Below are 22520 nucleotides of genomic sequence, written 5' to 3'. Positions count from 1 at the left end.
AATGAATTTCTAGCTTCCGCTGCGGACAGGATTCGAACCTGTGCGGGTAGAACCCAATGGATTTCAAGTCCATCTCCTTAACCACTCGGACACCGCAGCACATTTTATGTCGGTGTCAAATGTACCATTTGATAGGAACACCAAGCGCCACCTGTGAGAAACGTTTGGCAAAAACGCCAACTAAGACGCTGCGGAGAATACCTAGACTAACCGTGAACTAGTTCTGGATTGGGTTCTAATTAGGCGCTAGTACGTACCAGGGCTGATACACAGTAGGTAATTTTGATATAACCCCAAATGGGCAAATTTGACTTCTTTTTTATGTTGATTACTTAACAAATTACTTTTGATACACATATTTTAATAATACTTTCATTTTATCAATGTTCGGACATGTGACATGCTGAAATATCCCACAGTAGCGCAATAGTGCGCCCGGACCTAAGAAGCTATTCTGGCACAACATTTTATATCAGCTGCGGTGTCCGAGTGGTTAAGGAGATGGACTTGAAATCCATTGGGTTCTACCCGCACAGGTTCGAATCCTGTCCGCAGCGGCAATTCCCAGACTTTTTTGTTTTGCCTAACTACTATACCTTATTTTTGAATATTTTCATTTTTAGTTACATTAAACGACCTCAATCAAATAGTTGTGGTTTTGTTGGCTTGTATTCTGTTATGTATTTGTACGTCTGCTACAAAAATAGTTTGCATTTTGATTTATCTTTAAAACTATGGTTTATATTTAATAAGAAGAAACTTAATACAAAACGTCTGTATTAAAAGAAGTTATAACCTAAAATCTATCCACATTCGCCCCTGAACACTGTTCACTGCTTGCCCGGTGGTCGGTAGACGCCCACGACAACAGCGTGATCACGCTCGTACGGCTCCAGCGTGAGCTGTTCCTGTGGCTTCAGTTTGTCCGCCTGCATCTTCTTGACCTCGGCGGCAAATACCGCCTCGGGCTGCGCCGTCGAGTCAATGCAGGATGCCTTAATCGAGATGACAAAGTGTCCTCCGTTCTTAAGGAAGTGCTGTGCGTTCAGGGCCACAATACGGCCCTGATCGGGCTGGGCGACGTCTGCGAATATGGTGTCGACCATGCCCACCAGCATGCGGTATTTGTGGGGATGGCGAGCGTCCTCGATGATGGGTATGATGTTGGTGCGTTTCTTGGCCACATTGATCAGATCGCGACCCGAACGATGTGAGAACTCTACGGCATAGACTAGACCCTCGGGCCCCACTACATCCGACACATGGGAAACTGTGGTGCCAGACGCTGCGCCCAGATACAAGACCTTCGAGCCAGGAGGCATGTGAATCTTCTCGACGCCACCCAGAATGGCAGCAGCCAGCTTGGAGCGGAAGGGATTCCACACACGGTACTCGATTTTCTCGCCATTGGTCTGTGAAGGAAGCAAGAAAAAGGTTTGAAAAGCTGTTCATAGACGAATATTAAGAATTATTGGGTGCTGAGAGATTTTGCCTCAGTTGTGCATTATTCTAAGCGACCAAAGCGCACCTGAAGCCGCTTCACGTGCACCTGAAGTGCACACAGCTCCCGGTGAACGCAATGGCCGCTCATGGCCACATAATGCCATGTTCTGTACCCCTGCACAACATCATCATCAGCTGGAATCTAGGCTTAGAGCAAATGTTTGATGTCAAAACGAACCTCGACAGAAATGCGCTTCTCTCCGTATACTTCAGATCCAGGTACAAAGTTGCGGGTGACCAGAGCATCTTCCTTGCCGCGAGCAATGAAGACTCCCTCGTGACGATGTGGCTCGATTGTGACTGTTTTGCCACCCTTGAAACCACCGGCTCCGCCGCCACGACCACCTCCTCCGCGTCCGCCACCACCGCGACCACGATCTCCACCGCCTCGGCCACCAAAGCCTCCGCGTCCACGGCCGCCACCGCGATCACCACCGCCGCGTCCACCGAAGCCTCCGCCGCGTCCACCTCCGCGTCCACCGAAGCCGCCGCCACCACGATCACCACCTCCGCGGCCACGGAATCCTCCGCCACCTCCTCGTCCCTCGCCACCACCACGATCACCACCTCCTCGGCCACGGAATCCTCCGCCTCCTCTGCCTTCACCACCACCGCGTGGACTGAAACCTGCACAAAAACACAAGGAAAACTCATTTCATCAAGATGCACACTCACTAGGAGGTTAAGTTCCATGTTTTTTCTTAGTTTCAGAGACTGCCTTCATTGCTGCGTAGCAGTTTCCGTTTTCCTCACCTGGTTTTCCCATTTTTAAATGCTGTAGTTTAACTTTTTAATAGAACTTAAGCGAAAATTTAATCTTCGAAGGAACACGCGGCCAGCAAAACGCTGTACCAAAAGAAAACACGTGTGTTCGCGAGCTGCCAGACCGCCGATGGAGCCATCGATACATCGAATCGGCTCACTATCGACTGCATTTTTCACTATCGATATGACAAGTTCACATTAATTTAGAGAAAATTGAATTAACAATTCACTATTAAACACATATATTTGAAAGAAATATACCAAGAAACACAACATAAGCAAAGTGCGCCTTATATCAACTTAAATAATTGAACATATTGATAAAATATAGAATATACTTAACCCACTGAGCACCCCTCTATTTAAAAGGGGGAACACGCCTTGTAAACAGTGGAAAATAATACTGTATGTAATGGCTCCTTGTAGCTCAATATTCCTCTTTACTTAAAAAAAAAAACATGAGCATGATGTCTTTCACATGAAATGCGTGCATCACGTTCAAGTTTCATTATATTCGTGGAAATATTTAAATACGCCCTGGTATTCAATGGGTTAACGTCCTGTCCTGTTGATCAAAATCATATTCCCCGATTTTAATATTACAAGCTAGTTAGGACTTTCAGAACTCAAAATATTATTGTATCATATAGATGAATCAATTTTCTACAATCTGGTTTATTTTAGGGACTACTATTATAAAATAAGGCTTAAACAAAGAAGATACTAAAAAATATCCTTTCTTACATGGTATCTACACGGTAACTATACATTTACTACATATCAAGAAAAGAGAGTATATAAATGTGAATTAATATCCGTTAAGATTCGGCTATATTTGATAGTTAACCAGAAAAATAGTACTACTCATTCTGAACATAGAGCTGTGGTTACTATGTTAATGCCAATGCCCTCAAACCTTTCCATACAAAACACAGTCCGAGTAGTCCTTGACAATGACCCAGGCGCCTTGGAGATCTAGTTTTCTTTAACCAAACAAACTTCCAAATCTGTTCAATCGATGTGAAAATTCTCGTTCCTTTAATTCAGTCCAAGTTGTGGAACGTTCCTGTTGAAAGCTAAAATTTACTCAAACAAACATAAATAATTAATTTGTTTTTCATATTCGTACATTTGTAATTATCATCATGGCTTTCCATTCGGTGGTCACAATGGAGAAGCCGTTGCAGCATATCTCGCTGACGGATTGGCATGCTCGCGTCAGCCAGTTGCGGAATGTAGCAGATGCACGTCGATCGGACGCCTTTGCCATACGCCACGCCTCGCGTTCGTTGCGGAACGAGACAAGGATCGAAGGTGACTGGGCCAACTATGAGACCAATGAGGGCCTGACAGATCGGTGAGTAGTGGGTTGTAGCTCTACTGGCCAAGTATCTCTTTGACTGCTGTCTCGGTTTCAGTATATCCGAGCTGACTCGTTGGCGCGACATCATAGCGAAGACGTTTGAGCGTATCGAGCGTGAGATTTACATGCTCCAGGAGGAGAAAAATGCAACCGAACGCGAGCTGGAGACACTGACGGGTCCCATATCGGTGATTGCCGAGTGCCTGACCATGCGCGATGGCCGTCTTGGCTCTGAGATGACCTACGATGAGGCCGACACGGAGATCAAGAACGAGCTGGCAATATTGGAGAACAATCAACGTCTACTGGCCGACCGCTGCCAGAAGGCATGGGAGAAGCTGACGCGCCTGGAGGAGGTGCGCTTCAAGATCGGCATGGAGATCGACAACAAACTGGAGGCAGTCGAGCTGGATAATTCACAATTGGCCTTGGACCGCAATGCCGCCAACATATCGTACAAGCCGGATCCCACCAGGAATCCAAAGAAGTGAGTAATCCATCAATCGTTCGGTTTTTGTAAAGCACTTCCGTTGATTTTCCCTGTAGCTCTTGTTCCTACGAGACCTGGTTGGAGCATGTGAAGAACATGAAGCAGCTGGCGGAGAATGAGCTGGCCGACACCTATGCCATTCGCGAGGCTTTGTTCGTGTGCCGCGAGAAGGCCCGCAACATGCTCCAGTCGCAGCAGGAGCGAGCCGAGCACACCATTCGCAAGCGCATCTTCGAGACGCAGCGGGCACGCAACGAGCTCGAGTGGCAGAAGATGAAAATGAAGGACGAAATGGAGCAGGCGGTGTGTGAGATTAAGACGCTGGAGCAGGCGCTGCGTGACAAGTCCGACGGTCTGAAGTTGGCCGAAACTCGGCTGGAGAATCGTGCCCAACGCTCTGGCATGGAGCTGTGCATGGACCAGGCCCACGAGATGCTCTGTGTGGAGGTGGAGAAGCTCCGTGAGATCCGGCGTCGTCTGATTGCCAAGATTGACGAGAGCAAAGCCAATTACAACCTCATGGAGGAGCATGCCCAGAAGATCGATGTGGATCTGGAGAATAAGCAACACTCCTTGATGACTGACATACGGGCCCTCGACTTGCGTCAACGTCTCAAGGGTGGCGAGTTCGGCCTGAAGATGGCCAATCCGAGTGCTCAGACCGACAGGAACATTGTGCTCACACGCATGGAGGATGAGATTCCAAAGACATAAAATGTTCAGCTGATCATAGCCATTTCAATGTTTTCTATCTGTTCCCAGTTTGTTTCTGTGTTTATTTGTCCAAATTTATGTGAATTAAATGGAAATTTCTTGAGCAGTTCATCTCTTTTGTTGGGAAAAGCCAAAGCTCAGCTGTCCCAGCAATGGCTTGAAGTCTATACTCCACTCCACTGCACTGCTGGACAGATCGGTGGTGGTGGGTTTCCTTGGAAAGTGCACGCCCTGGCGCACAAACATATCCCACTTGACAAACTCGCCGGGAACTACAGATTCGCTGGGACCGGTGCTCACAATAGACTTGGCATTGTTGGTTTTATCCAAGTGCCAGTCAACCCAAAGGGCAATTCCATTGCAGACGCCCGACCTGCAAAAAGAATATATTGATAATGGCCTGATTATAACCAGAGATTCAATGGCTAAGACTTACTGCGTCAGCTCTATGCTGCCCTGGAGGTTGTGTTCGGCACTGAAGTTGGCAAAGTCCACGTTGAGAATCTGCTGCGGGTCGGCCAGGGCGCGACAGGGATATTCCCACAATGGTTGCGCCTCCACATGGGACACTGCCTGTTCAGCGGACCTCTGTAATCAATGAAATTCGTGAAATGTCTCTAGGGGAGACACTCAAAATTATCTACTTACCTCGACCATTTCGTCAAAGAGACGCAGATCGAACCCCTCGCAGTTGCCCACAGGAGCACGAATCTTGTACAAATCCAAGAACTCCACGGGCAAGGCAAATATTCTCGCCTCACATGGCGAAATCTCCACACTCTCTGGCAGTTTATCCTTTAGTTTCATCAGCAATGTGCCAAAGTAAAAGTTATCCCAGGGCAGAATAGCATTGAGGAAGTAGGGTTCCGCAAAGACATGGGTCAGAGCGACCAATTCAGTTTCCTCCAGTTGCCCAACGTCCTCAACATACTTAACGTTCTTCAGCTCGTTGTGCTGCACAATTGAGTCGATCAGGCGGCGTGAGAATCGATGTGGCTCATGGAGCTGTACCGACGCTGCACCAAGGGCCGCGCTAGCCAGACCTAGCAGGCAGCCATTGCCCAGGACCAGGACATTTGATTGCTTGGGCACAATGCTGTCCTCCAGGTAACGCAGGTAACGTTTGTTGCGTATGGCCTGATTTAGCTGACCGATTCTGCTGCGGGAGTAGGTCATGTGCAGGTCGCAAGAGCAGGTATGCCGACGCACAGTTTTGGCGGGCGCCTCCAGCAGAGCATCGAACCAGAGCGAGTACTCATCGTGGTGGCAGCTCAAGTAGAAGGCCTGACCAGCAGTGACAAGCTGCGGCGGTTTTGGCACGTAATAGATGGCCTGCATCCAGTGGTCCCGCCAGGGGACGACATTGGCCACAGGTAAGCGGTCCTCCTTGCTGGCAGCCAACTCTTTGAGCTGCGGATGGGCCCAGTACGGAGCACAGCTGAGCAGGATTTCCCCTTGATCGTCCAGTTGAATGTCCCACCAGTAGAATACCAACTCCGCGGCACCCGGCTGACTCGACTGCAGTTGCAGCAGTTTCTCCCTTTGCTTCTCTCTCTTCTCCTTGCGCTGGAAATCGAACTGGAAGATCTCGATGGGCTCTGTCAGCAGGCGGAAGGTGCCGGGCGGCAGCTGCGAGAGCTGAACATCATGTAGAGCAGCCTCTCCATTGCAATTCTTTAGCTGTTCTGGTGGTCGGAGTAAGGCTTCACCATCCAGATTTGGGAGAATCTTTAGGCTGTTCCATTGTGAGGCCAGCGGGGACTGAGCCACCTGCGCGTAGCACCTGGCGCGCGCCGGTATGCACAGAGCGTCGTCGGTGAGCAGCTCGGCATGGGCATGATTGTAGATGCCGATGGCGCCCTCCCCAATCAGCTCGGTATCCAACAGCTCGGCCACCAGGAGATTCGCCCGCTGCGGCATGTCCATGCCCGCACCAATTTTAATGTCCGTTGAGCGTTTTCGAATCAGTTGCACTTTGTCGCCGACTCCATTGTCGGACAAAATCTTGGCCGCACAATTTGCCATGGGCAGAAAGGCCTCGCAGGCGGTAACGGAGTCCGCCCCAGCTTTCAAGGCCATCATTGAGAGTATGCCCGTTCCGGTGCCAATGTCCAGGACATGTACTTCCTTTCCTGCGGCACGCATGTCCTTTATGGTTTTCCTTAGTGCCGCGAAATACTTTTGATTCCTCTCCCAGTCGTGCAGCATGTCCCCGAAGCCGGCATTGGCCACTTCCTGATGGTAATCGTAGTCGTCCGCGCGCTCCTGCCAAGTATTCTCACCCGTAATGGGGTTCATCACGTGGGAAAAGCAGGACATTGTACGGATTGGCAATAAATATGTTTTCAACAAATTCTTGAACATTAAAACGCGACAGGCACCAGCCAGTGCTGCCGAATCCGCTTTTTTCCCGCAAATCTGGCTGTTTTTGAAGACCAGTTGTGTGAGAAATTGTTCGCCATGCGGGAACTCTGGAAATGTAAAAACACTGCTAAATAAATTGTTGCTATAAAATTGGTCTACACCCTTTTTTTTTAATTTTTTTCTGTAATTTTTAGCTGTTTTTGTCGTTTGTCCAACAGCTTTTTTCCGTTTAAAAATAGGCAGCACTAGCAACAGCTGTTCTCTCAGCGATGCCATCTACATTAAAAATCAAGCTATGTGGTAGCACTGCCTATGTCGAAATATCGCATGCATGACAGCGTTACGATGAACCCGATAGTTAAATTCAAAATAGAGTCATTGAGGTGTATTTGTACAATTTTATTATGAAGATTAATACTATTTTATGTTTAAATTACTCTTAAGTTATCTTAGAAGTCCTGGTCGAGTCGCCGCTTAACTCCTGCCATCAGTTTGACGCGATGGCGCAGTTGAAGGTGTCTCAGGCCGCAATTGCGTCCTATCGGAGTCTCGTCGTCACATGTTCTTGCCAAACACCTGTTGAAACTGTTTTTGTTGCCATTAGTGGCGGTTGGCACTATGGAAGCAGTGTTTCGGTTAAGTTCAAGCCAACAATTAACCATATAATCCAGAATTGCAATGCCTAGAACAAATAGGACTATACAAGCGGGATTTACGGGCAGATACGACAAAGAACTATCCATTGCGTGGTGTAGGTTTGGCGGGCGTCCTGATGCGAGTGATGTTCGGCTTCATAATGCATCGAGTATATATGCAGAACAGGTAGCTGTTCATTTTAGCTTTCTGCTGGTGTTGGATATATCAATTACCTGACTATTCATATATATGTACATATGTATGTGCATACCTGCAAGGGTAAACAGGCCACACATGCTTGGTAAGTAAACATAGCCATAAAGTGTTAATCTGTTTGTTTTGATCGTCTACCCTTTTATTTATTTTGCTTTACCTTCATATTTGTGTGAAAGTGATCAATTCATAATCGGAATCTTCGAATCTTCAAAACAATAATTAGCTAATTGTTCCTACATAATACACCCTACTGGAGGGAATTGCAGCAATCCAGTTGCACGTGGAGGCCCAAATAGAACAGTTCATTCGGAAAAGGACAATGCGGCGACTTTTTCTGCTGGATATCTTCCTGTGGTTTGGCGTTCTCATTGGTTTGACATCCTACAGGCTGGTCGATGATAGATTTATTCAAACCCGGCTAACCAGAGTGTACACGTTGATCGCCAACGTCATCACAGTGACAATGCTGCCTGTGGCTCTTATAGGCGCGGCCAAATTTATTTCCGTGGATGTCTGGCTGCCGAAGTTTATGTGGATCACTCCTTTCGTCCTTTATGCGGTGAATTACGCGGTCATCGTCCAAACTCTGTTCTCGCGCTGTCATCGGGACAGCATACTGATGGAGCTACACCATTTGACTGTTAAATTGAACCGCGAGAGTAGGCGAGCCGGAAAGCAGATCAATTCGAAGCTTCGGAGGCTGTTCTATATAAAGACCTTAACTATGACGTTTCTATGCCTGAGCTATTTTTTGGGAACGTTCCTGTTCACCGACAACGTTACTTTTACCATGAAGATGAGCGCCATTTTAATTAACAATGGCTATAACATCCTGATTGCCACCACACACTTATACTTTGTGTCACTCTGGCAAATTGCTCGAGGATATGATTTTGTGAACCAGCAACTGGAGGAGCTCATCTCCACACGGGCACCGCTCACACCCGGGTACACCGAGGAGCTGCGTTGTCTCTGGTCTATTCACGCCATCCTCAGCCGGACAGCGAACAAGATAAACAGGATCTACGGTCGTCAGATGTTAGCCTCCCGTCTCGATTATATTACCTTCACTGTAATCAATGGCTACATTGGAGCGATTTACTCGCGCAGTCAACCCACGCACTTATATCAAAAATGTTTTGGAGGCCTAATCTATTGGATACGGACGGTGGACTTTTTTATCACCGACTATATATGTGATTTGGTGACTGAGTACCAGAGCATGCCGAAGGACACCGTTAGCGAGGGCGTCATGTCCGACGAGGTACTTCCAAAAACTAATCCTGACCCCTCGGACACCACCTATAAAATTTCCATTTAATTTACAGCTGAGTTCGTTTGTGATCTACCAGAACAGCATGCATCTTAATTTGAAGGTTTGCGGTCTCTTCCGAGCCAATCGAAAACAGTGGCTAAGCATGATGGGAGCTATCATATGCCACTCCGTAATGCTCCTGCAGTTCCATCTGACGATGTCTGCTACAATAGCAAAACAAAACAAATAATAATAATACACGATTCTATCTATCCACTTAATGATTAATTGCTACGAATTCCAGATACGAATCAATTGAACATCATCACTAGACCTACCATCGAACAGAGCACTTTATTTTAGTTAACTAAATACGCAACGGGAATTCAGTTGAGCTTCGACACTGGCGGACAGAGCACCTGGTCATGTCCGATTCGCTAATTCAATTATATTTCGGCTATGCTCTGGCTATTGGCATAACTTCGAATCGATTCGTGGACTCAACCTTCAAGCAGACATTTTTCTCGAGATGCTATGCACTGGTCGTGAATATCGCTACCCTCGTGCTGACTCCACCTCTCTTTTGGGAATCACGGAATGGGTTTCAGGACGGTCAGTCCTATCCAAAGCTAATTTTGATTACCTTTCAAGTACGTTACCTGGTTGCTTATGCGGTCGTGTTCTATTCGGTATTGTCGCGCGGTTTTCGGGACAGAGCCCTAAAGGAGGTACAGCCCCTACTCACCAAGTTATTGCGCGAGGAAAAGCGCAATGGAAAACGGAGGCTCAAACGTTCCCTCCTACTGCCCTTCTACCTGAAATTCTTCACGGCGGCTTTCATGTGCTTGACTATTTTCGTATTCCAATTTGGCTCTGGCGTCGAATTGACTTGGAAGACAACAGCTCGAATTATATTTCTGAGTAATGTTCTCAACATCCTGGAAGTTGTGCCCATGGGCTACTTTTTGGCCCTTTGGCACATAGCCCGTGGCTTTGACTTTGTCAACCAACGGTTGGACGACATCATGGCATCCACACCCATTGATTTGAAGGAACTAAGAAATCTTTGGTCGCTTCATGCTGCCATGACCAGAACAGTGCTCAGGATCAACAAGATCTATGGGGTCCAGATGTTAGCATTTCGCTTCGATAACTTTATTTTCGGCGTTATCAATGCCTACTGGGGAACGTTCTTCAGCTTCCACGCCGACACGAATTTTTTATGGGTAGTGTTTGGCTCCGTCTCGTATTGGATCCGTTGCGTGGACTCGTATTTGATCGACCATGTGAGCGACTTGGCCATGCACTACCAGAGCTCACCAAAACATGCCTGGACCGAGAAATACTGGTCGAAAGAGGTATGCAGATTGAATTTATTTGTGAGAATTTATTTATAGAGAATTCTTTACCGCAGATCAACTCCTATGTGACGTATGTGAGCAGCTGCAAGCTACAGCTTCGGACTTGTGGTCTCTATCAAGAGAATCGAAGTCTATGGTTCGAAACGATTAGCAGCATTTTGTATTACTATATAATGCTCCTACAGTTCCATCTGGTTATAAAAAATTAATAGACAGGAGATAATGTTCTTTTCTATAATATTAAGTATTGTTCTCACATTTTCTTGAAACCGTCCAATACCTTAAGAGAATTTTATAAAATATAATTTTGCACGATTGGAAATTGCTGAAAGCTTTCTAACATTGGTGGATATCAGGAGGTAAGTGGGACCCCAATGGCTTCGTCAACATAGCCATAACGTGTTAATCTGTTTATTTTTATCAATTCAGCGACTGATTGTAAGATAACTATAATTAGCTAATTGCTCCTACATAATACACACTACTGGAGGGAATTGCAGCAATTCAGTTGCACGAGGAGGCCCAAACAGAACAGTTCGTACGGGACAGGACAATGAGGAGACTTTTGCAGCTGGATATCTTCCAATGGTTCGCCATGCTCATTGGCTTGACATCCTACAGGCTGGTCGATAATAGATTTATTCAAACCCGAATAGCCAGGACTTACGCGATGATCGTCAACGTCTTCACGGTGACAATGCTGCCTTTGCCACTTTCACGTTTGGCTTACTCAGTTTCGTTGTGCTTCTGGCTGCCCCGATTCATGTGGATTACTCCTTACGTTCTTTATGCGGTAAACTATGCTGTCATCCTGGAGGACCAGCAACTGGAGGAGCTCATTCCCACACGGGCACCGCTCACACCCGGGTAAACCGAGGAGCTGCGTAGTCTGTGGTCTATTCACGCCATCATCAATCGAACCAATCGAAAAAAGTGGCTCTGCATGATGGGAGCTATCATATGCCACTCCGCAATGCTCCTGCAGTTCCATCTGACGATGTCTGCTACAATAGCAAAACAATACAAATTGTAATAATAATAATACACGATTCTATTTATCCACTTAGTGATTGCTACGAATTCCAGATACGAATCAATTGAACATCATCACTAGGCCTACCATCGCACAGAGCACTTTATTTTAGTTAACTAAATAAGCAACGGTAACTCAGTTGAGCTTTGACACTGGCGGACAGAGCACCCGGTCATGTCCGATTCGCTAATTCAATTATATTTCGGCTATGCTCTGGCTATTGGCATAACTTCGAATCGATTCGTGGACTCAACCTTCAAGCAGACATTTTTCTCGAGATGCTATGCACTGGTCGTGAATATTGCTACCCTCGCGCTGACTCTACCACTCCTTTGGGAGGCACGGCATGGGTTTCAGGACGGTCAGTCCTATCCAAAGCTAATTTTGATTACCTTTCAAGTGCGATACCTGGTTGCTTATGCGGTCGTGTTCTATTCGGTATTATCGCGCGGTTTTCGGGACAGAGCCCTGAAGGAGGTACAGCCCCTACTCACCAAGTTACTGCGCGAGGAAAAGCGCAATGGAAAACAGAGGCTCAAACGTTCCCTCCTACTGCCCTTCTACCTGAAATTCTTCACGGCGGCTTTCATGTGCTTGACTATTTGCGTATTCCAATTTCACTCTGGCGCCGAATTGACTTGGAAGACAACAGCTCAAATTATATTTCTGAGTAATGTTCTCAACATCCTGGAAGTTGTGCCCATGGGCTACTTTTTGGCACTTTGGCACATAGCCCGTGGCTTTGACTTTGTCAACCAACGGTTGGACGACATCATGGCATCCACACCCATTGATTTGAAGGAACTAAGAAATCTTTGGTCGCTTCATGCTGCCATGACCAGAACAGTGCTCAGGATCAACAAGATCTATGGGGTCCAGATGTTAGCATTTCGCTTCGATAACTTTATTTTCGGCGTTATCAATGCCTACTGGGGAACGTTCTTTAGCTTCCACGCTGATACGAATGTTTTATGGGTAGTGTTTGGCGCCGTCTCGTATTGGATCCGTTGCGTGGACTCGTATTTGATCGACCATGTGAGCGACTTGGCCATGCACTACCAGAGCTCACCAAAACATGCCTGGACCGAGAAATACTGGTCGAAAGAGGTATGCAGATTGAATTTATTTGTGAGAATTTATTTATAGAGAATTCTTTACCGCAGATCAACTCCTATGTGACGTATGTGAGCAGCTGCAAGCTACAGCTTCGGACTTGTGGTCTCTATCAAGAGAATCGAAGTCTATGGTTCGAAACGATTAGCAGCATTTTGTATTACTATATAATGCTCCTACAGTTCCATCTGGTTATAAGAAATTAATAGACAGGAGATAATGTTCTTTTCTATAATATTAAGTATTGTTCTCACATTTGCTTGAAACCGTCCAATACCTTAAGAGAATTTTATAAAATATAATTTTGCACGATTGGAAATTGCTGAAAGCTTTCTAACATTGGTGGATATCAGGAGGTAAGTGGAACCCCACTGGCTTCGTCAACATAGCCATAACGTGTTAATCTGTTTATTTTTATCAATTCAGCGACTGATTGTAAGATAACTATAATTAGCTAATTGCTCCTACATAATACACACTACTGGAGGGAATTGCAGCAATTCAGTTGCACGAGGAGGCCCAAACAGAACAGTTCGTACGGGACAGGACAATGAGGAGACTTTTGCAGCTGGATATCTTCCAATGGTTCGCCATGCTCATTGGCTTGACATCCTACAGGCTGGTCGATAATAGATTTATTCAAACCCGAATAGCCAGGATTTACGCGATGATCGTCAACGTCTTCACGGTGACAATGCTGCCTTTGCCACTTTCACGTTTGGCTTACTCAGTTTCGTTGTGCTTCTGGCTGCCCCGATTCATGTGGATTACTCCTTACGTTCTTTATGCGGTAAACTATGCTGTCATCGTTCACACTTTGATCTGGCGTGGCTACCGGGACAGCATGCTGATGGAGCTACACAAATTGATTGTTAAACTAAACGGCGAGATGGGCCGAACCCAAAAGAAGACGAACTCGAAGCTTCGGAGGCTGTTCTATATGAAGACCTTTACTATGTCGTATCTGTGCCTGTGCTATTGTCTGGAAATCTTTCTGTTTGAAGACGACTACTCCATGATGCTCGACTCAATTCTAATTTACTATGGCTATATTATTTTGATTTCGTCCCCGCACTTATACTTTGTGTCGCTCTGGCAAATTGCACGAGGATTTGATTTTGTGAACCAGCAACTGGAGGAGCTCATCTCCACACGGTCACCGCTCACACCCGGGTACACCGAGGAGCTGCGTAGTCTGTGGTCTATTCACGCCAGCCTCAGCCGGACAGCGCACAAGATAAACAGGATATGCGGTTGCCAGATGTTAGCCACCCGCTTAGACTATGTTACATTCTCTGTGATCACTAGCTACACAGCAGCTATGTACTCGGTTACTGACCCAGGTCCTCTATTTGTTAAATACTTTAGTGTTTTCTATTGCATACGGACGGTGGACTTTTTTATGACGGACTATATATGTGATTTGGTGACTGAGTACCAGAGCATGCCAAAGGACACCGTTAGCGAGGGCGTCATGTCCGACGAGGTACTTCCAAAAACCAATCCTGACCCCTCTGACACCACCTATAAAATTTCTATTTAATTTACAGCTGAGTTCGTATGTGATCTACCAGAACAGCATGCATCTTAATTGGAAGGTTTGCGGTCTCTTCCGAGCCAATCGAAAACAGTGGCTCGACATGATGGCAGCTATCCTATGCCACTCTGTAGTGCTCCTGCAGTACCATCTGATGATGTCCGGCAAAGCCGAAAAGCAACAAAAAGCATAAATACTCATATTATTTTATGGTTCATTTAATGTTCTATTTTACATCCTAAACTTAAGCTAATATAGCAACTAGCACTGGCAACCTTCTTCATTGGTTTTGGCTGGGCCAAGGTACTGGCTTTTTTTAACCGTATTCGGTATGCACACATTTGAACCGCTTGCGGCCAATATTTGAACAACAACCAGAGCAAAATGTGTGCCGCTGCAAGAGCCAATAATTTCCTGCTCGATAATTTCCAAATGAATGCGTTCAGCAAATAAATTCTGCTTTGACAGCACTCAGAGATGAATTTAAAACGAAATCACGTTCTGCTGTTGCACACATACTTTTTGGCGTATGCACATCTGCTCTACGTACTCGTACGTGATGAAAGTTGTGTCATAAACACGGAAACCCCCTTCTCTGGCACCCGTACACAACTTAGTTGAGCTGCTGCTGCTGCTGCTACTGGAGCTGGAGCTGGAGCTGGCAGCAGGTGACTGCCAGGGTGAGCATCGGGGTGCATACTCGTAAATAAAATGAAATGAAATAAATCAAAACATAATTTTCGCAATAAATTTGGTTTTTACAAAACCCTGAATGCTGAATGCAAATCTAATTCCTTTCGCCCGGCAAAACGTGTATCGAAGTTTCGCACAACGAACGCTGCTTCACTTCTGTCTCTGCAATTTATAGTCGAGTTATGCAATTTCCTTTTGCAATCGGTTTATAAAACAAATCTGATTTTAAAAACAAGCGGCTACAAATACAGACATGCACACATACGGATTGTATACGGATTAAAGGTGATGTGAAAACTTGTTCAGCCATGAGCGAATTAAATTTCCAAAAAAAAAGAAGCATAATCCGACTTTGCTTGGTATTTAAATGTAATCCTTTCTTAGGGAATCTGTTTATAATAAAGTATTGAATTATTTTGCAAACACAGAAAACATATCTAAAGTATAATGATGAATGAATCTGTATCTGTACGGTGGAGATACATATTAACATGATTTGAATTGGCATCGAGACACGTCAACACAATTATGCTGGATAACAAGGGGCAAGATTTATTATGCCAGCGCAGTTTCTGTTTCCCGAATCGAGCAACAAACATGCACGTAACGGATGCGGCTGCTGCTCGTTCCGCCGGCGGGTAGGAGGGCGTGTCCCGCCGCTCCGGCAATTGTCAAAATCATCGCCATAACTCACGTGTTGCCAGCAACAGAAACAATCGAATGACAATCGGGAAGGGACAGGGACAGGGACAGGCACAGGGCCACAGGCAGAGTGAGTGGCTGTGGCAGTGGCGTAGTGCGGGGAATTGACAAATTCAATTGAAGCAGATTTGCTCAAAATGCAAATTACGCAATGACTTACATTCCGATTGACATATTTTAGGCGAACATTTTGCACTTCATTTCCATCCCGGGCGCGCGCTGTCGGTGCCGCCCTTTACGTGTTGCCAAAAGAATCTTTGATTTGCCATTGTCAATGCGAGCAGGCGTTTCGGGATGGATTTGAAAATTGTTTGATTTGGGCAGAAATCATTTCGATCGCTTATGAATTCCGATTGAGTATTCGTTGCATGACCAGGAGTGCCAAAGAGCTTTCAAATTGGATCAAATAGCTGGCTCAGAGCTGTGCAATTTCCAGCAAATATTTCTGAAGTTATTTGTGACTATACAGTTCCTTACTGAGTTTGACTGTTTCTTGAAATGAAATTCCTTATGGGAGATATCTGCCGGACACATATCCTAGCCTGGTCTGGCCTGGTCATCATTACTCTGGGCTTTTCCATTGCACAGCCTCGGACAGCATCACGGATCCGGTCATCATAAAAATGGCTGAAAGGACGTAAACGCGTTATTATATTATGCTTTTCAATGGCCGGCATCAGTCTGTGGCCAATGTCTTGCATACGAGCCACTTGAATGGGGGCCAAAGAATGCACAGGGCATTGTGCAATGGGGCGACCCAACACAATGGATGCCACCACGTCGTGAACACATCAATGCCAGAGCCGCGACATTGAATGGCTAGTGGCAGGCCAGGCACAAGCACAGGCGCGGAGCAGGACGCGGGCCAGACCTAGACACAGAGCCAGACCAAGTGGCAGTGGCAGTTACAGCCTTTGCCATCAATGCATCTTTGAGTCAACGCCAACAGGGAGAGAAGCTTCTGCTATTCAGCATTTCTTGTCTTCTCTGCCATGGCTCTCTCCATCACTCTTTATCTGTCGCCCTCTCGTTCGCTGTGCCGGAGGACATAAATTGGAAAAAATAACAATATGAAGGCCACATTTTTGAGATGTGTGCGCCCAATGGACGTGTATGGCGACCAAAAGTCAGCTCGGCTGAAGCACAGCTCTCCTAAAGATGGCAGCTCAAAACTTTTTAATGATGCCGCAAAGTCGGTGCACCAAGTTCGATGCCACAGGAGAAGGCATAGCACTTCAGAATGAAAAGAGGTACACGAGTAGATAGAGAAACCGAGAAGGAGATGCTGCAGCGACTTATTTGTCGTATAGTTCAGCCGAATGGATGGCACAGCTGTGAGACATTTGAATGTGGGGACTTGGCAAAGTGAAAGTTTTGAGCCCTTCTTCAATTGGTCTAAAAGTTCACTAAAGTTGACACCCATTCGGAAGGGGAATTTCTCAGATACTTTAAACTACATAAGGAGAAAACAACAGCATCTTTGGAGTTACAGAAATGGCTAAACTTTGTTTATTAATCATAAATAATAATTTGATTTTACTTTAAAGGTAGTAAGGAGAGCTCCTTAGCCGTAGAAGCCGTAATTGCCGCCGGCCGATGCAGATGCCGATGATGAGGCACTGGCACCGCCGAAACGCTGACCACCATAGCCGCCGGGATATCCACCGCCGTATCCGCCAAAGCCACCAGGAAATCCGCCGCCTCCAAAGCCTCCATAGCCACCATAACCGCCGGGATAGCCACCGTAGCCACCAAACTGAGGGGACGGCATCGCCTCCAGGACACTAAGGAGCGCGAAAATAACAACTACGAACACGATGGCTGCTTTCATTTTGCGTGCTTAGCTTAGATCTTTGCGTTTGAAACTGTCGTTGTCTCCGAGCTGTACGGCCTATTATATGAACGGATTTTTGGTTCAACAACCCGCTTGGCTGGTTCTGGAGACTGACCGAGAGAAGTTGGCCGAGAGGCGACAGGTGTGAGACAGCGGCCAAAAACGAAAACAAAATATGATTTGGCAAACTCCGCGCGAGCGTAATCAATCCCCCTGGGGTCTGTGATTGGACCCGTTTGTGGTCTAACCTTTACCAGAGCGTTCGGCAAAACAGAAACAAATTCACGCGTTTTTATTGTGGGATTTTGGGAATCACTCGGTCCGATTCGCTTTGTGTTCTGCAGCTTGTGTATTAGCGTACAATAAAATCCAAATACAAATAAAAATACAAATATGTATGCGATATATTGTCTGTTATAATTATATGTATAAAATTTCATTTGGCATTGTTTTTCGGCTATCACATTCGGCTTAGTCACACGCAACACACACTTTTGTATCGTATTTATTTGTATTTATTATACATTATGCTAATCGAGCCGGTCATTAATGAGGTTTCTATTCGAATCGCTCTCGGCATCTAATGCTTCGATTTTGGACAGCGACATCCCTTGAAATTGATTGTCTAGCCTGGATAATGGCATTTTTATGCGCAAATATTAAATGTTTACGTGTGTTTCTATCATTTGTATTTTGTTTAACTAAATAAATTGGCAAATATGTACGTATTTTGCATGCTTACATGATATTTATGAGTGTCGGATCTTCTGATTGATTATATACGAGTATCCCAGGAGATGGCATTTACTGTTTCATCTACTCGAAGATTTCACTTTTCTTCCATATATACTCGAAGTTGTCATCTTTCTTTAGCTTTTCGCTTCACTCTCTGAAAACCACTTTTTGGAGTGGGTTTTTAGTGGGATTCACACATGATACAATTCGAATTGAAATATAATAATAATTATAATTGATTTGTAGCATCTGAAACCACATCAACACCTTCGATTGTGTACATATTCAAAATAATTTTAGTAAAGTCAATAACCTGACCTTGGTATACTCATCTTCTGGTTATATTCTATTCCAATTCAACATCTTGGAAAGTTTGAAGACGTTTTGTAAATAGAGAATTGCTTTTGTTTGCCATTCCAGCCATTCCGGTTGATAAACCTGTTCCCTATTGTATGATCAGTTTATTGATTGTCACCCTTTTAGACGTTCTCAAATTAGCTCATTGCTGTGAATCACATCTTATACCTGAAAACTTTAATAAAAATGACTCGAATCTTTTGAACTTGTGGTAGATCATGGCGTATAATTCGGTTCGATTTCGGGTATTTTCCAGATCAATAACACTACCGCAATGGACTTTTTTTCCCAGGATCCAAACCGACTTTCTGATGTAGGGGCTTTAAATTTTTAAGAATGGTTTTTTCGTTTTTGGATTTTTTTTTTTTTCAAGGCGGTTTCCATACTGATTACGCTGGTTGTGACTTTGCTTTGGTACAGCTAGTGCCCCACTTTGTGATTACAGCTACCGCTGGCGGCGGTTGGGGTTTACGTTTGCATTAAACCGGGCGATAATGGCCTCATTTTTTTGTGTATAGGTGCGTTTGGCGGTTTAGGTACGCCATTCTTGGGAGACTTGGGCTAAATTCGTTAACCAAACCTAAATTGGGACAAAAACCTTTTGGGCGGCGGGCCCAACTGCCAATGGCGGAACGCGCGGTACCAAATGTACAACCTGTCGTAATACCCCACACATTTTCTTTCAATGTTATATTCCCAGACGGTAGCTAAATCACAAAGTGTTTGGCATCAACTTCTGCTGCGCTTTCTTTCAATGCGTTCCCGCGTTCTGTTGGCGGCCTGGTCGTCGGCCAACCATAGCCCCACTGGCGGTCCGGCGGTGCTAGTGTAATCAATAATTTCCAATACTCGATTCTCCTCTCAAATATCTCGACAGTTTGACATTGGATTAACTAAAAAACTAAAATTCTACGTAGATAATCATACAATTTATAGACAAAACATGAAGAAGGATTCCAGAATGTTGGTTAGCCACTATGACACCATTACATATCGTTGCAATAAAATTCTCTCCGGAATGTGGAACTTAATCTGCAGTGGCAGCTATCCGACGGATGCACTGATCCGATATGGTGGCAGGCTGGTTGCCATTGGTGAGCCCTATGCGGTATTTCAATCAGAGATCGAACGCGACGACTTTCTTGCTGTCTTTCGTAGCAAGGAGGTCATGTTCTGTCAGAGCCTCAGGATCAAGTCCATGCAGGAATTCGAATGCACCGATACCAATGGTATGACACGGATAATTGTAATCGGGCACAGTCATCTGGTTTGTGTGAACTATGCATTCCGAATGGTGGACGAGCTGGTCGAACATTGTACAAAAACAAGAGTTGGTCCCAACAAATTTTCGGCCTTATATTTCGCCAATATAGAGATAGTTTTGAATAAGCTCAAAACGGGCTGTGGATTGGCGCTTAGTTCGAATATTCTGGTGGTAATTGCTGCGGCTCTGTTTCTGATTGTTGTGGTCCTGCATTGGCGCTAGGAATGAAATAAATATTCCCCCTTTTTAAATGCCCCATGAAATGTATCCATCAAATTGTGACATATTTTGACAGTACTCAAACCTAAAGATGCTGTCAGTACACAAATCTTTTTCCTGTGTCGGCATGGAACTTAAGAAGCTGTCATTGAGATCTCCACTTCCATCGTCTCTGGCCCTGTGTCAACGATCGCATCGCGTTTCCCTTTCATCTGACAATGTTGCCCTTGTGTCATGTGTGTGTGCCACATTTGTGAGAGGGGACCTTACCATTGGATGCGTGTAGAAGCATCTGTGCGGAGCTCTCATTCATTAGTTTCCTCTCCTTATAAATAATTGCTTTTTAACAGAGGCAAAAATTATCACCTAATTATAGAGCACGACACTGGAGATTCCAACGCGTGGCATTGTAGGGAAATTTTGTTTATATGTTGATATTGAAATATGGTTAGTTAGGTGATAAATGGAGGAATTTACTAGGAATACATAGGGATTTAGCTGTGGCTAAACTCTGGTTAAGGTAAGTAAATCCAATTTCAAAAGGAACCTTCAGCAAAAAAAGAAATTAACAATTTTAGAAAGGGCAGGATTAAAAAAAAACTGTTTAATCAACTCTAGCCAAAATTGGTTTCTTTGAAATATTACCTCGATTTATGTACACCAACTGGGCTGTCCAATTCAAGATATTCCGAATTGGTCCTTCAGGTGAGTGCTGTATGCAATGAATGCCGTATCTTTGAGGCTGCTGGAGAATGGAGCCGAGCAGATATTCACATAGCTCCATACTCATTGCTCTGGCATTTCCGTTTGCCATTTGATTTGACAGGACGCTCCTCTCTACAGTGTGTGTGTGTGTGTGTTCCATTCCTGCCGTCTTTCTGTGTGTGTTGGCCCATAAATTTGTGTGTTCTCTTTTGTGGAGCGAAGCACTTCTGCAACATGTTTGCCTGTCAGCAAATGTCGTCCTTCTCGGCAACAATTTGCCGCATCGCAGAAGGACAAAACGCATTTTTCCAACGCTCCCGTTCCTGCTGTTTCTGCTCTTCCTGCTCCTCAAACATTATTGCAATTTGGTAAATATTGTAAAAATGTTTTACGCTCTGAGTGCCCCCATCGCTTTATGCAAATTAGTCTCAGAAACGATTCCACATTCCGAATGTTAATTTGCATTTTCCACTGTTGTTCACCGCTCCCGGCTTGTTTGGCTCTGTCATGTTTGGCCTGCGGATAAAAGGGGAATTTTTATTTGCATTTAAATATATTACATACTTGTTAACCTTTTCCATCTAGCAGCAATGGATGGGGATGGGTGTGGGTGTGGGTATGGGTATCTCCCACTGGATGCCTGGAATGGATGGGAATCTGCCACCACTTGCTGCCTCTGTTGGATGTCCTTTTGAGTTTTCCTCCATGACTATTGGGAATGCGCTCGTGTTGAGTATTTTTCCTTGGATCCTTGAGCTACACAATGCAACGCAGTGCTCATTCTATGGTACTGTATTTTATTTGTGCTGCCAATCTGTCTTTTTTAATTGCGGCGAAAGACCGGCTTGCCCGCAATCTTAATCTACTTTGATTGCGGCTACGCCATGCCAACGTTTGTGGCTTTTCCACAATGTTTTCCTGACTCTCTCCCTTGCCCATTGTCTGTGTTTGTGTGGGTGAGGGTGGTATCTCTGTTGCTCCTCGTCTGCTTATTTGTTTTGACTTTAATTAAGTTTTATTAAACAAATTAACACATGCGGGTGAAAAATCACAAGCACACACACACACACACACACACACAGATATGAACATAACCCTTGAGTTGGTCTCGGTCTTGTGTGTGTGTTCCTGTGGATATACATATTTAATTAAATCATATTACTAAGTAAATAATTAAATAAGCCATGTCAATTACATACGCCACTGACAGTTTAATAAATGGAAAACTTTTGCATATTGAGTAGGAGTAAATTGCCTGTAGCTCAACAGGATGAGGAATTCCGTCCAAAGTGCACAAAGGATGATGGTATTGCGTGCAGTCAAAATGTAGCCTTGAAACCAACGAATGATATGGATATCTGTACAAATTAAAGTGGAGTGCTTAAAGCTTGAAACAGGCTATTCAATATTAATGCACGATAAATAAGGAATGCCAATAATAGACGATAACAATTGCTGAATAATTAATTTTAAAGTGTCCTGCAATTAACAGAATTTCCGCGAGGGATTGAGAGGTTAAGCCGGAGTAGTCATAACAGCTCCTAAAGCTTAATTAAAACTAAACTCATATCTTTAAAGTATTCCCCAATGGAAACATCAACGAACAGTTTCTTAGAATCTTTTATATGTGTATATTTTAGTTCTCTTCAGTATGTCACATC

The 22520-nt window shown here is 44.9% G+C and overlaps 8 protein-coding genes and 2 non-coding genes across 10 annotated transcripts; 6 read left to right on the top strand and 4 right to left on the bottom strand.

Moving 5' to 3' along the window:
- Positions 1-17: 17 nt before the first annotated feature.
- On the bottom strand, positions 18-99 carry Trnas-uga. Its single transcript has one exon. It is a non-coding gene; the product is annotated as a tRNA-Ser (tRNA).
- A 376-nt stretch (positions 100-475) lies between these two features.
- Trnas-uga lies at positions 476-557 on the top strand. The gene has a single exon. It is a non-coding gene; the product is annotated as a tRNA-Ser (tRNA).
- A 96-nt stretch (positions 558-653) lies between these two features.
- Positions 654-2376, bottom strand: LOC111074019 (rRNA 2'-O-methyltransferase fibrillarin). Its single transcript, XM_022366640.2, has 3 exons — positions 2257-2376; positions 1682-2130; positions 654-1412 (listed from the first exon to the last, which is right to left on the bottom strand). Exons 1-3 carry the CDS (start codon positions 2267-2269, stop codon positions 831-833), a joined length of 1044 nt encoding a protein of 347 aa, XP_022222332.2. The 5' UTR covers positions 2270-2376; the 3' UTR covers positions 654-830.
- An 881-nt stretch (positions 2377-3257) lies between these two features.
- LOC111074035 (tektin-B1) lies at positions 3258-4941 on the top strand. The gene is made up of 3 exons (XM_022366656.2): positions 3258-3625; positions 3687-4118; positions 4178-4941. The coding sequence occupies exons 1-3, from the start codon at positions 3414-3416 to the stop codon at positions 4833-4835; spliced, it is 1302 nt and encodes a 433-aa protein (XP_022222348.1). The 5' UTR covers positions 3258-3413; the 3' UTR covers positions 4836-4941.
- On the bottom strand, positions 4853-7370 carry LOC111074034 (protein arginine N-methyltransferase 7). The gene is made up of 3 exons (XM_022366655.2): positions 5484-7370; positions 5272-5423; positions 4853-5208 (listed from the first exon to the last, which is right to left on the bottom strand). Exons 1-3 carry the CDS (start codon positions 7197-7199, stop codon positions 4944-4946), a joined length of 2133 nt encoding a protein of 710 aa, XP_022222347.2. The 5' UTR covers positions 7200-7370; the 3' UTR covers positions 4853-4943.
- A 183-nt stretch (positions 7371-7553) lies between these two features.
- LOC111074030 (putative gustatory receptor 59b) lies at positions 7554-9564 on the top strand. The gene is made up of 3 exons (XM_022366650.2): positions 7554-8136; positions 8228-9315; positions 9380-9564. The coding sequence occupies exons 2-3, from the start codon at positions 8371-8373 to the stop codon at positions 9554-9556; spliced, it is 1122 nt and encodes a 373-aa protein (XP_022222342.2). The 5' UTR covers positions 7554-8136; positions 8228-8370; the 3' UTR covers positions 9557-9564.
- Positions 9565-9722: 158 nt separating this feature from the next.
- On the top strand, positions 9723-11693 carry LOC121404119 (putative gustatory receptor 59b). The gene is made up of 3 exons (XM_041592946.1): positions 9723-10664; positions 10721-11026; positions 11097-11693. Exons 1-2 carry the CDS (start codon positions 9732-9734, stop codon positions 10874-10876), a joined length of 1089 nt encoding a protein of 362 aa, XP_041448880.1. The 5' UTR covers positions 9723-9731; the 3' UTR covers positions 10877-11026; positions 11097-11693.
- On the top strand, positions 11221-13019 carry LOC121404147 (putative gustatory receptor 59b). Its single transcript, XM_041593178.1, has 3 exons — positions 11221-11534; positions 12165-12807; positions 12864-13019. The coding sequence occupies exons 1-3, from the start codon at positions 11221-11223 to the stop codon at positions 13017-13019; spliced, it is 1113 nt and encodes a 370-aa protein (XP_041449112.1).
- LOC111074031 (putative gustatory receptor 59b) lies at positions 12990-14647 on the top strand. Its single transcript, XM_041593050.1, has 3 exons — positions 12990-13169; positions 13240-14299; positions 14364-14647. Exons 2-3 carry the CDS (start codon positions 13364-13366, stop codon positions 14541-14543), a joined length of 1116 nt encoding a protein of 371 aa, XP_041448984.1. The 5' UTR covers positions 12990-13169; positions 13240-13363; the 3' UTR covers positions 14544-14647.
- A 2577-nt stretch (positions 14648-17224) lies between these two features.
- On the bottom strand, positions 17225-17622 carry LOC111074024 (glycine-rich RNA-binding protein 1). The gene has a single exon (XM_022366645.2). It carries the CDS (start codon positions 17574-17576, stop codon positions 17310-17312), a length of 267 nt encoding a protein of 88 aa, XP_022222337.1. The 5' UTR covers positions 17577-17622; the 3' UTR covers positions 17225-17309.
- Positions 17623-22520: the final 4898 nt, after the last annotated feature.

The sequence above is a fragment of the Drosophila obscura genome, unplaced genomic scaffold (genome assembly GCF_018151105.1).
Source record: "Drosophila obscura isolate BZ-5 IFL unplaced genomic scaffold, ASM1815110v1 contig_186, whole genome shotgun sequence".
In the NCBI taxonomy this organism is placed as follows: domain Eukaryota; kingdom Metazoa; phylum Arthropoda; class Insecta; order Diptera; family Drosophilidae; genus Drosophila; species Drosophila obscura.
The sequence above is the reverse complement of the archived record's forward strand: the minus strand, read 5'-3'. Positions and strand labels throughout refer to the sequence as shown.